We start from the raw sequence: 12,424 nt of genomic DNA on the forward strand, positions 1-12,424 counted from the left end.
ACTCTGCCTTGTGCATGAAATGTGCTCTATAAATAAAGTTGAATTGAACTGAACTTGTACCATGACAAAATGTCAGCCTTTTACATAATCTCTTGTTACAGGCTTATATGTTCTTTTATCTACAAGCTCAAACATAAGATGAACTGAATAAAACAATCAGAAAGCCCCATGTGATGAGGGTGAAATTATAAATTGAAAGGTACTGGGAGAAATAAAAGGAGCAACAAAGACACAATGTAATAGAAATCAATGAGGTCAAAACGCGAGGTAAAGGTGAGTCCTGCAATCAGCATTTTTCCCCGTTTTGTGATTGATGGCAAAGGTGAGTGACACGTGCTGTGAGGTCATGCTGCACATGTAACACTGGTAAGAAAACAAGAAGAGGCACAGTCATATAAAGAGAACTGTAAATGAATAGAGAGGAGGGGGCAAGAAGGATTAAAGATCAGCTAACTGGACCCTGACTCTGTTTTGTCAAGCAACACAGCAGAGGCAGATTAGGCAAAGAAAAGCCAAAGGCATAACAGGCTGAAAAACAGGAGTGGGTGACTAGGAATTGGAAGAGGGGATTGGCGGAAACCGCTATATGGCATTGTGATTACAAAAGAAAAATATAATAACAGACAACCACAAAAACAGCCAATCAGTAACAAAGCATCCACTCATTCATTATCATTCTAGGTAAAATATTGAATCATAACGGAAGATTGCTCTTTACAAACGTATGGCCTGGTCACAGTACAGGGAGGGCGGGGCTTTTTGTTAATTGCTGAGCCATTACATCTTTGGCTCTTTCTTACCTTTGTTGGGATGTGCTTATTGTTTACCATTGTTGGTATGCAATTATTGTTGAAATGCATTGTATTATAAGTTATGTACACTATCAATTAGATAGTTACTATGTGTAATATACATCAGTTTTCCTAATCTGTTTACTATCTGTTATTTACAATATTAGGACTCTAAACAGTTGTAACCTTATCATTAAGGAAGCACAAATAATGTATTATGTTGTACAAATGAGAGGTAGGAGTGGGATTTAATGAGTTTTCTTCTTACCACTCCGTTTTGAGCAATACATATTGAATTTATTTTATTACTAGTGTACATGTAATCACTACAGTATATTGTTTTGATCACCTCTATTTATTAATTTGTTTGTTCTGCTATTAGTTCCTTCTACACACGAAAGTTTTGTTTTTTCTTGTGTTCAAAACAAATATATAATGAAATTAAATGCTAACAAAATAAGCAATATGCATGTTATTGTTGAGAAAAAGAACAGGCACAAGAACATTTTTGTGTCATTTTCTTACCAGACAGTGATGAAGTCATGTGGCCCATGAACCTGAAGCAGGGTGAAATTGAGTTTGATGCCAAAGCCAGGAGGCACGGTGATGAGCCAGGAGCAGTCAGCTGAGCTGGGGTACTCCTCTGGATAACCCGGAGAGAAGACGGTACCATTGTCAGATGTGATGTTCCCACCACATGGCACTGAGGGAGCGAGGAAAGAGAAGAAAAAAGATGTATCAGTGTATCAGCTGGCCAAAAATACAACAGCACAGATGCATAATTCAGTTGCAATCTATGGGAAAAGGGAGATTTTTTTTTAGCTCCCTGTTCTTTTTTTCTGCTTCCCTTCTCAGTGTCTCTCTCCTCCTCTCCTTCACTCTTCGTCTAGTGCCCGGGCGCTTGTCTGAGCTAAAGATTAGCCAGTAAAGCCTGTTAGCAAGTGGGGACTTGGATGGAGTGTTTTGCTAAGATAACGCCTCTACCCTTTCCCATTGGGGGTGAAGAGGGAGAAAGGGGAGATGAGGCAAGGGGTTAGCATCGGTTTTGGGCCCCGAAGTTGTGTGTTTGTATGTACAGTATGAGTACAGTTAGTGTGTCTGAGTGACAGCAAAGGGTATGTTTAGTGTATGTCAGCGTATGTCAGCATGTATCCAATATGCTGGGAGTAAAAAAAACGTGAGTACAGAAGCATAAATCTGCACACACAGAAACTATATTTCAAACGTTCATCAGGAACTCAGAAGGTTCTAACCAACTTAACATTTGCGAAGCCTAACATTCCAGCTGGTGCCCTGAGAGAAGCCTCATATTCTCCGTGGTGGAGCATGGAAAATCAGCAAGGCGTAATAATCACAGAAGTGCAGGCATCTCAAGCAACCCAGACAGGGAATTCAGCTTAACGGCACACCCTCGGATGCCTGTGGGTATAGGATCATTCCCACAGCACAGATTGCATGTTTTATCCCTCTGTTTCTCTCATAGGTTATGTGTGCACTCCTGTTACACCGTTGCCTGCTTTAGCCCTGTGGTTGAGCGGCCCCTCCGCTGCCGCCTCACCTGTTAAATGAGCTATTGATCAGACCGATTGATTAAACCCAGGACACTCTATGGACTTGCACCTCTGGCTGAAGCCATTGACAAACAAGCTACTTAAGCTTATGTGAGGAAGTGTGTGTGTTTACTCGATGGCTTTGTGGGTGAGAACAGAAAACCTATGACAATACAGCAGCTGTTTATAAATATGAAAAAAAAAACATTAAATAGTTGCTGCTAATCGCTAATGGTATTACTGCTGGGAAAATTTGACCTGTTTGTTATTTTTTTTACTGACTTAGATACAACCTTTTAATTAAGAGTCTGAGAAAGACTGCTGCTGGTGACCCCCATTTAAAATGATGCCAAAATTGTACCTTAGAGAACAGTGGTGCAGAGATACAAACTGAAGCAGACGAAAATACTCCTAAAAAGTGAACAGCAGGAATTATTCACTTCACTCCTTATTCACTGCAACTAAGATGAAGTGATGTATGGAACAGTGCACAGAGTCTTTTCTTAGTGCCTCTGTAGCCTCCACATCCATGTATCTCGTGGCTTTTATTAACAACATTGATATTTGGTGCCTCTGTACAGTCAACATATCACACCATATCAAGGAAATAATACCATATGAAATATATTGTCCTACTGCTATTCTTTAAGTGTCCAAAAGGATTTAGTGTTCCGTTTGCTTGTTCCCTGACTTCGCTGCACTAATACTAAAAGCACTTCTATAAAAGGTACCTGAAGAGTGTCTGGTGAATCAGAAAGTAGATCTGTGAACTTTCCAAGGCAACAGAGGAACGATGTATGATGGCAATTTTTCAATCAGGGCTTTATAGATGTAAAGACTCCAGTGATTATTACGTCTCTCAGAAGATCAACTAAGCTCATTATACTGGTGACTATGGTGATAAATAGGATCTAAGGGCTAAGTGTAAAGGAAGAAAGGTGTCTTTAAATAGCATCTCTGTAGTCCAGAACTGATAAGAAAGTTGATTTAATAATCCTCTTTCTGAAAAGCTTGTTTTATTTCTGTATTTAAAAAAGCTTATCTTTTTATCAAAATTAGTTAGCGTAGGTTTTGATGTGGTATTTAAGTGTAAATTTGCAGTTGAGCCAGATGCAAATATACTCATTTTCTGTCATCCTTAAAATATTTGACTGACCATTTTCAGGATGGGATATATCAGCATCACAGTAATGTTGTATTTGAATCTAAAAAAACATACATTTTATTTTTCATAAATTAAGTATCACTTCAATAGTAGTTAAAGATTAATTCCTTGATGGAATTACAATTACAGAAAAGTATAATCTACAATAAGAAGACCATAGGAAACAGTGAAGAGGGAATTTAATTTAAATGATTAGTGAAGGGCCAAGAATAGATCCCTGTGGTACACCAAATGTAATTGTCAAACCAAATGTAAGCTTCTCTCAAAAGCAGCAGTGCAGAGTTTTCTGTGAGCAGAATATATTAACTCAGGTTTACACACTGGTTATATTGTAAAGGGGGGGTAACGGGGGAGGAGGAGGTGTATTCAGAGTTATTATAGAAATATGGCTACACAACAAGGTGGGACCTGTAAAAGGGGATCCACTCCCTCTGTAGATACTTTGAACAGCTGATTATAAGATAACAAAAAACAACAGTTCTCACGTGTATGTGATTATGAATATTATAATGCATTATCCACCTAAATCTCCATTTACATACTGGAAGTGATTGTGGTCAAAATGTTTAAACAGCAAAATATACTTTTTTTGTGAGACTAAGTTCTCACCTGAAGGTCATTTTATTCTAGCTGATTCTTATGCATTTAACATTTATTGCCCAGACATGTTTGTTTACAATAATAAAACCATAGAGGTAATAGAAACAAAGGATAAATGGGTAGTAGCGGACAAGGAGATTAATGGGAACAAACAAAGCAAATGTGCAATGAATTAAATAACAGTTACCACAACAAGCATTAGTTCCAGAAACAACTGTAGAAAGGTCCAATGTTATGTGATGTGTCATTAATACCAAGGCCCTTAGGTAAGTAGAGGCAAAATAACAACAATGGATGTTCTCTGTCATTTCTAAATGCAATGGTTGGATTTTCTCACTGTAATTGGACTTAGTATGTGTGTGTTCTGGTGTATTTATCACATTGAGGCTGAGATTCAACTCTTCACCTCCTTTGACATGACTCCCTCACACCAGGTCATTGCAGTATAGCCAATTCAATTACTCTCACAGTCAGACGCCTCACACTGCCTTGTCCTGGACATTTTGGAAGCACTAAACAGAATCATCTTAGGTTGTTTCCTCTGTTGGGTTACATGTCTTTTGCTGGGTATCATCAAGTATGGCAATATGCAAAACTGGAAACTGAAAAACCTCTATGTAGACAATAAAAAGTCATTTGATACCAATAGTACTGAGATACAGCATACTGGAAAATGATTAACATATAAATGTATTTGATATTTTGCACACAAACTATAATGTCCTAGCATGAAAATAAACTAATAAAAAGCTTCTAATTCAAATGTTACATTAATACTGAAAATTGTAAAAGGTAGCATAAGTAAATAAAAAAACACTCAAAAAGATGTGTGAATAAATCTTGCATTTCCTCCACGTTTTCACTCTGTTGCTCCTTCTCTTCCTCCCATTTATTTTGACGCTTGCCTATTCAAAGTTCCAGTGTCATGGACATCACCTCTCGCTGTAATTTTGCTTTCCTTATTGAATAATCGACAGCTAGAGCTGAGAATGTAGGTCAAGGACGAGGCAGAAGAAAAGAGCCTCCATTACTTTTCTTTCAATTTAGCTCCTCTTTTGTTCCTCTTTTATTTGTCTCCAGTCCTCTTTAGCGCTGTATTGATTTTCATTGGAGAGTACTTTGCTTCATTAATGGGGAATGATAATTCAGTTTAATTGCATTATTCATAATAGATAATCATTATCACCATAGCCGCACTTCACAGTAATGATGTAATAACTCAATATATTCTAAACAGGAAGTTATCCTGCAAATTTTTTTTTTGGCTTTGTACTCATGAGGGAGTGACCGTCAGACACTTGCAAAACATTTGTCAATGCACAGGCCTGTAAGCTTTTTATGTGACTTTTGACATGACAAATGGCATCTTCCCTACCTCCACAGCGGGGGAAGGGGTGGTCCCAGTTGCGAGTGGTGCCGTGCTCACAGGTGAGGATAGAGTGACCCATTAGCTGATATCCAGGCAGACACTCGAAGGAAATAGACTGACCCACGTTGTACCCAGCGCCAACCACGACTCCGTAGCGGAAGGGCTCTGGATCTGGGCATTCCTGTAGCTCATACGCTGAGGGCAAGACATTGTAGTATATTAAAACCGGATACTTGATCCAGACGGTTTTAAATATTATTTAAATATAATGGCAGTAATATGGTAAAAGAGTTGGGAGTATTTCAGAAATTCTGGTCTCATTATTTCTACAACCCACAAACAAATGTAACAGACAAAGGCAGTGACTACAGGTGTGAATTGGATATATCAGCATAAGGTCATTGTCTCATATCAACAAAGCAGATCAAACAAATGGTGCCCCTCACATGTATTGTAGCTCATTTTGGCATCGATCCAACTGAAGTCATGTCTATGCATGCGGTGATGTCAGCATATCAATTGCCTCTATATATGTGCCAAGTTTGAAGTAAATTGAAACAAAATTAATGTCGTTATAGACATTTGAAATTTTGCCCATTATAAGTAAATGGGATGAAAAAATATTTTTAAAAAATCATAAAAAAATTGAACTTTGACCTAGTTTTCCCAAAATGTAACCACATCTGTTCTGGGTCACTGGCAATCTATAAACTCAATTTGGTATGAATTCAACCAATTGTTTTGCTGCTAGAGTGTTAACAAACAAACAAAGAAACAATACCTTTTGCCTCCCCTTCATGGGGTGGGGTAACAACGGTTTCACAAGCTACAGGGGTTGGACAAAATAATGGAAACACCTTCACCTCAAGATGATAATGCCCCAATCCATACAGCTAGAATTGTTAAAGAATGGCATGAGGAACATTCTAATGAAGTTGATCATCTCGTATGGCCGGCACAGTCCCCAGACCTCAACATTATTGAGCATTTATGGTCAGTTTTAGAGATTCAAGTAAGACGTCGATTTCCACCGCCATCGTCTCTAAAAGAGTTGGAGGGTATTCTAACTGAAGAATGGCTTAAAATTCCTTTGGAAACAATTCACAAGTTGTATGAATCAATACCTCGGAGAACTGAGGCTGTAATTGCCGCAAAAGGCGGACCTACACCATATGAAATTATATTTTGTTGATTTTTTAAGGTGTTTCCATTATTTTGTCCAACCCCTGTATGATTACTCTACAGTCATGAGCAAAAGTTTGAAAACGACACAAATGTATTTTCACAAGCTTTACAGCTTCAGTTGTTGTAGATTTTCCTCCATGTAGTTCTGAAGACCAATTGAAAAGACTATTTTTGGCAAATAAATAATATTTACTCAGTGAGTCAATTTGTGTCTTTCTCAAAACTTTTGGCTACAACTGCACAACCAATGTTCTGTATACTGATTAATATGACTCCATTACCCTGAATACAAGTGTCACAAACAGAGAATTATTATTATTATTATTTTTTTTTTTTCCAACTGAGATATGCTTTTATACATCTTTTATGCTTCTTGCCATAAATATTCTAGGGAAAAGTTGTTCTGGCCAGTTAATGCATTGTTAATCAGAGTACAAAGAGCTGCACATAAACTGGATTATTAGTGGAACACACATTTTCATTAACCATATGAACAGCTTAGTCAGACTAAAGACTGTTTTGGAGTATGGGAATAAAAAAAATCATTTGTCTATGGCCCTGCTTCTGTGATTACACTTCTGATCAGTGCATACATACTGTGTGAACTGCTTATTTTCTAACTGGGAAATTCTAACAGCCACCATAGTGAAGCTAGAATTGATTTGTCTCAATACATGAATGCTCCGGTGCCAGAAAATGGTAGTAACATATTGTGGCCATCTCTATTTTTATTGCTGGTCTTTAATTCCCCTTGCTTATCTTTCCATTGGTATTTTTCTTTGTGCATAACCTCCTACTCACTCCTTCTCCTCCTCCATCTGAGACAGACAGAAGGAGAAAAAAATGGAAGGGGCGGGTTCGACTTCTGCCAAAGGAATATGTTGCAGTGATCTGAAGTAGTGTGGGTAAATAATTCTCACTTTTTTTTCCCCTCTTGGATACAAAAGCAGAGCAAGCAGAGAGCCTTGGAGACCCAGGATATAAATATGACTAAAGAAATTGATTTCTATGGATCACAGCTTCCTTTTGTAAGAGATAACTCATGCAAATGCAGCAAAAAAAGGGTATATGCAAATATAATGCTTGATTTATATGCTAATGTACACATAATTATGTAAATGCGTAATACTACCTTTCGATTTGCCGGCTCGTTTGTTGAATCACAAAATACAAACTTTGTGTGCCTGTTGCATTTGTATACAAGGGTGATTTATTCCTTGCAGCTACACAGATATGCAGCGAAGCCTTTTACTGGCACATGGTGAAGAAATCATTTAAGTGATCAACAGTTTTATATCTAGAGATTTATAGAGGTGGGGAATTTACTGGCTTTGCAGGTTGATTAGTTTGACACACTCAGTTTTAGGGCTTATTCAGTAATGTTATAGCTTTACATGAATTACCCTCGCTAACAGTACATAACTGAACTTGAACAGAGATTAAGATGTATCAGACTGCTTCATCACTGTACGTACACTAAAACACACATCATGAGGTTTGGATACCTACCCTGGTACTCAAACCTAAATCCTGGTTTGTTCTGCGAATGGTCGCTATGGAAATAAACAGTTGTCTCATGGGAAGTAGTGAGAAGGGAGGTGGGAATGTCCTGTCCACTGAATCGGCCAATCACAGCGCTCGTATCAAGTGGTCCGTTACGTATTTCAAGGAAATCATGGTTAGCTTCTGTAGAGAAGTTGAGAAACTGAATATGGGCGCCTGAAAAAAAAGGAAAAATAAAAGATGTTGAAGTACTTGTGAATGTGGCTTTCAAAATATGTACTATATGCACCTGAAAAAAGAAAATGTCAGAATTCCACATTCAACACATGTATAATGAAAGCTTCTTGAGTGGGGGAATTGTGTAAGGGCCTCTCATGATGCTCACCATAACCAACTGGCAGGTAGATTCTCCAGGTGCAATCACTGTTACTAGGGTAGTTGCCAGGGAAACCAGGGCTGAGAATCATGCCCTCCATCTCTTCCCGGATTCCACCACATTGAGCTTGTAGAGGAGAAGCAAAGCATGTCATTAATATCCACAAGTGATTTGTGGTAATAAAGCATAAAAGCCGGTGCATTTAGATTCCAAAATAAAACTGTATTCATGTATTTATTTACTGTATTGGTAAAAGTAAGGTAAGACTGCTTTTGTTGCAGATAAACATGCTGTAGACCATTCTGAGACATATTATTATTATTATTATTATTATTATTATTATTATTATAAGACATATAACAAAAAAGCTTTATGAACTACCACAATATCTTTTCTTTTCTTTTCTTTTATGTCAATCCACACAATAAACAGTTTTTCTTATGTCACTTCTAATGTAAAAGATAATATATAAAAGACTTAAGACAAAGAAAAACTTATTTTGTTCAGGCTGATTTAATATTCTGAAAGGCAGTGCAACATGAAAGGAATCAACAAAATGAACAAAATAATTAAGAAAATTAGCAAAAATGAACAGAAAATGAACATAATGAAGAAGAAATAAAACCCTGAAGAGAATGTACTGTTGTCTTTCACATGAAATCAAATGGGCAAAAAATTCAAGAGACAAAACAACCAACCAATCAATCATAAAAAAATAACATAATCAAGAAAACTGATAAAAATGAACAAAATTGTGTAGAAAATATATATTATATTTAATCTAAAATAAACATGAACAAAATCAGCATCGAGTCAGCAAAACGTACAAAGATTGAAGAAAAATGACCAAAACATTATAGTTAATTAATTAAATGATGAAAAATGAACAAAATATCCAAGAAAACAAACAACAATGAAAAAAGTAATCAATAAATTATCATAAATTAACAAAGCAAAAAAAGGGTGGCCCAATTAAAAATCAAACATTCCACAACTCATTTTATATAAATTAAATATAATATATTTGTTTGAATTACACATTTTGATATATCCACTCAACCCTAGCTGATATAACTGCATCTGTTGTTCTTCACCATTCACATCTGTAACTACTGATGACTTGATGTGGGCTAAAGCTAGAACTGGGCAAATTTAAAAAATAAAACAGAAAGATCTTGACCCCAGATTACAGACATTACTACAGACGTTACGATATAGGAAAATAAAAAGGGAAGAAATAAATGGGTCAGACAGTGTAAGGAGAACATAAAGGCTACAAAACGTTCTTCTGAAAGAAATAAGTGAAAGGTTGAACATTATCCTGTAGCAGCAGTTAAAAAAAAAAAGCCTGAAGTAATCAGGAAACTGCTGATGCTTGTGAACACGATGAATCTTTTCCTCCTCGACTTCAACCAATCACGACCTGAGATGGAACTAATTAGGCAGCGGTAGGTTGTTCCAATAAGTGGAACCCGTTTGTCAAAGCGCTCCCACTGGCAGGAAGACCCACAGTACAAAACGGAGACTGCACATCATGCATTTTCATTCAGTGTCAGATGCAATGCAACTGTGCAAAAATCCCCTTTTAAATGCTGCAGTGTTCTTATATCACCGAACAAAAACAGGTTAAGTGCAACCATTACTGCTTTGTTTATGTATCAGTGCTGCAGCGTGATAAGCGTGAAGGACGCTGAAACAAGAAAATAGAAAGAAAGTGTTTTTACCTATACAGAGCGGAGGCGGATAGTTCCATCGTCGGACAGTTCCAGGCATACAGGTGATATGCGAGTTGCCCTATAGGAAAAAGAATAGTGGAAAAAAGAAAATGATTGAAATAATTAGTTCTGTTCTCTGTCACTCATCTGTTTCCCCAATTATTTGAGCCTGCTGTCTGTCTCCACATGACTTCATGCGGCTACTAAATGACTAAATCCATCAGAAGTGACAGAGAACAATAGAGACAGCGTGTCACAAGCGTATTACGATGATTACACAGGGAGAGAAACAAAAGGGGAAAATAACAGCCGTATTTTTGTTGCACTGCTGATATAAGCAATACAACAGGCTTTTTTTTTTCCAAAAGCCCTGCGGTCAGGGTTTTAAGTTAATCTGCCATAAAGATAATATCCCTGATATATGAGCATAGTTAACTGCCTTAGCTGACCTTTTGAAAATGTATCTGTAGTCATGGTCAAAGAAAAGCCTGGCACGAGCCACTGGAGATTGGGGAGTTTAAAGTGGAGACCAAGGCAACAGGCTGGTGATATTTTATGAGGTGCTATAATTTACTCTTTCACATTGCAATTGCTGATCAATGACTGGAACTACAATGACTTCAGTTGCTCGCAAGCGTGAGGGATATTTTAATTCCCTCCTTACCCTTTCTGCTTTACCACAAAATGGTCTGCTTTAAAGCTGAAAAATAGCAGGATTGTCATGTATCAAGGCCCACAAAAGTACTCAAAGGCAGTACTAAGTTGAATTGCCAACACTTAGAAATAATAAAATATTCTTACGTACAATTTTAAGTGGAAATGACTCAAATAAATTGAGCAAATGCAATGTGTCATGTACAATTAAAGCGTATGGATGCTGTAAAAACAACCTGATAACAGTTACACTTACGAACCCACCCCTAATTGTGGCATTACTGTAAATACAGATAGAAAATCTCTCTCTCTCGCTCTCTCTCTATCTCTATCTACATATATAGACATATAGAGAGAGAACACAACTTAATCATTTCAAAGTGAGTCTGACAAATTATGCTAAAAGTGAAATGATGGATCTCAGTGCCAACTTAATATAATTAATTGAGTTAAATGTGTCAAAGAATAAATTCACCATGAAACAAACCTAGACTTGTGATTATTTACTAATGCAAAAAAAAAAAAAAAAGCTTGAAAACCACTAACTGACATGAATGGGATGTGGCATTTCTGGACGCAAACAGGAAGCGAGGACCGCTTGGAGTGCCGAGTCCAGAGGGACTTGTGTAGTGTAGCATAGATAGGAAACTTTCAAATAGAATTTGTGCATCTGCCATGTTCCACAGATGTCACCATCTGTCTGGTGAAGCCCAGATGATGACAGCTGAAGCAGTGGAGGATGTGCAGAATATGTGGAAACTCAGAGGCAAACACGAACACTATCTTACAAAGAAGGGCACATTCCAATACCAAAGCCTGCTGTCCTGCAGTTTCATCAGATGCTCTGTGTTGCAGGATTAGAAACAGCCATAAAAAAAAAAAAACCCTCCATGGCCTACCACCAACCATGTTTCATGAAAATGGCTGCTGCATTTTTTGAGGTATCCTGCTGTTCAGTTGTCTCTAAGTATATCTCATAAACTCAGCTCTGAGATGCAAAAAGAAGGGGAACTACTATTTAAATAAGCAAGAAGGAAAACTTCAATTACCAAGTTTTTGTGAAGTGAAAAAAAGCTAGTCTCAAAGATATTTAAAAATGCACTTAAGGTGTTACAGAAATCTAAAATCTAAAATGTTTTGTGTGTGCATGTGCAAGTTTAAGTGTGTATACATATGATTGTTTAATTGCAACTGCACTCTCTTTTTTATGATTGTTTTTTATTAATGTTATATACCTGTTGTGAAGCACACTGAGTCTGCGTTGTGCATGAAATTTGCTCTGTAAATAAAGTTGAATTGAACTGAATTGAATTAAAATCAGTGCAGCCAGAATGCATACAACAGTCCCCATAGATGGATTACTTTGTCAGTATGTTTGAATAAGGCTCTGTGTTTAAATGGCATATGTTTAGGAAATGTACCTTACAACCAGTGCATCTCTGCAGAAAATAATTACACAGTACTATGAAAAAGTCTTAGGCCAACATTAGGTTTGTTGGTTTAGTTAAGTTACAAT

General features: G+C 37.1%; 1 protein-coding gene across 1 annotated transcript in view; it reads right to left on the reverse strand.

The window, feature by feature from the left end:
• Window positions 1-12,424, reverse strand: part of csmd2 (CUB and Sushi multiple domains 2) — a 135,072-nt gene that overhangs the window by 71,952 nt on the left and 50,696 nt on the right. The window contains exons 16-20 of the mRNA XM_030146990.1: window positions 10,264-10,333; window positions 8,549-8,665; window positions 8,170-8,379; window positions 5,482-5,670; window positions 1,317-1,494 (exon numbers count right to left, since the gene is read on the reverse strand). Coding sequence (XP_030002850.1) covers window positions 1,317-1,494; window positions 5,482-5,670; window positions 8,170-8,379; window positions 8,549-8,665; window positions 10,264-10,333 — 764 coding nt within the window. The remainder of the gene's footprint in view (window positions 1-1,316; window positions 1,495-5,481; window positions 5,671-8,169; window positions 8,380-8,548; window positions 8,666-10,263; window positions 10,334-12,424) is intronic.

This window comes from Sphaeramia orbicularis, chromosome 11 (assembly GCF_902148855.1).
Source record: "Sphaeramia orbicularis chromosome 11, fSphaOr1.1, whole genome shotgun sequence".
NCBI lineage: Eukaryota > Metazoa > Chordata > Actinopteri > Kurtiformes > Apogonidae > Sphaeramia > Sphaeramia orbicularis.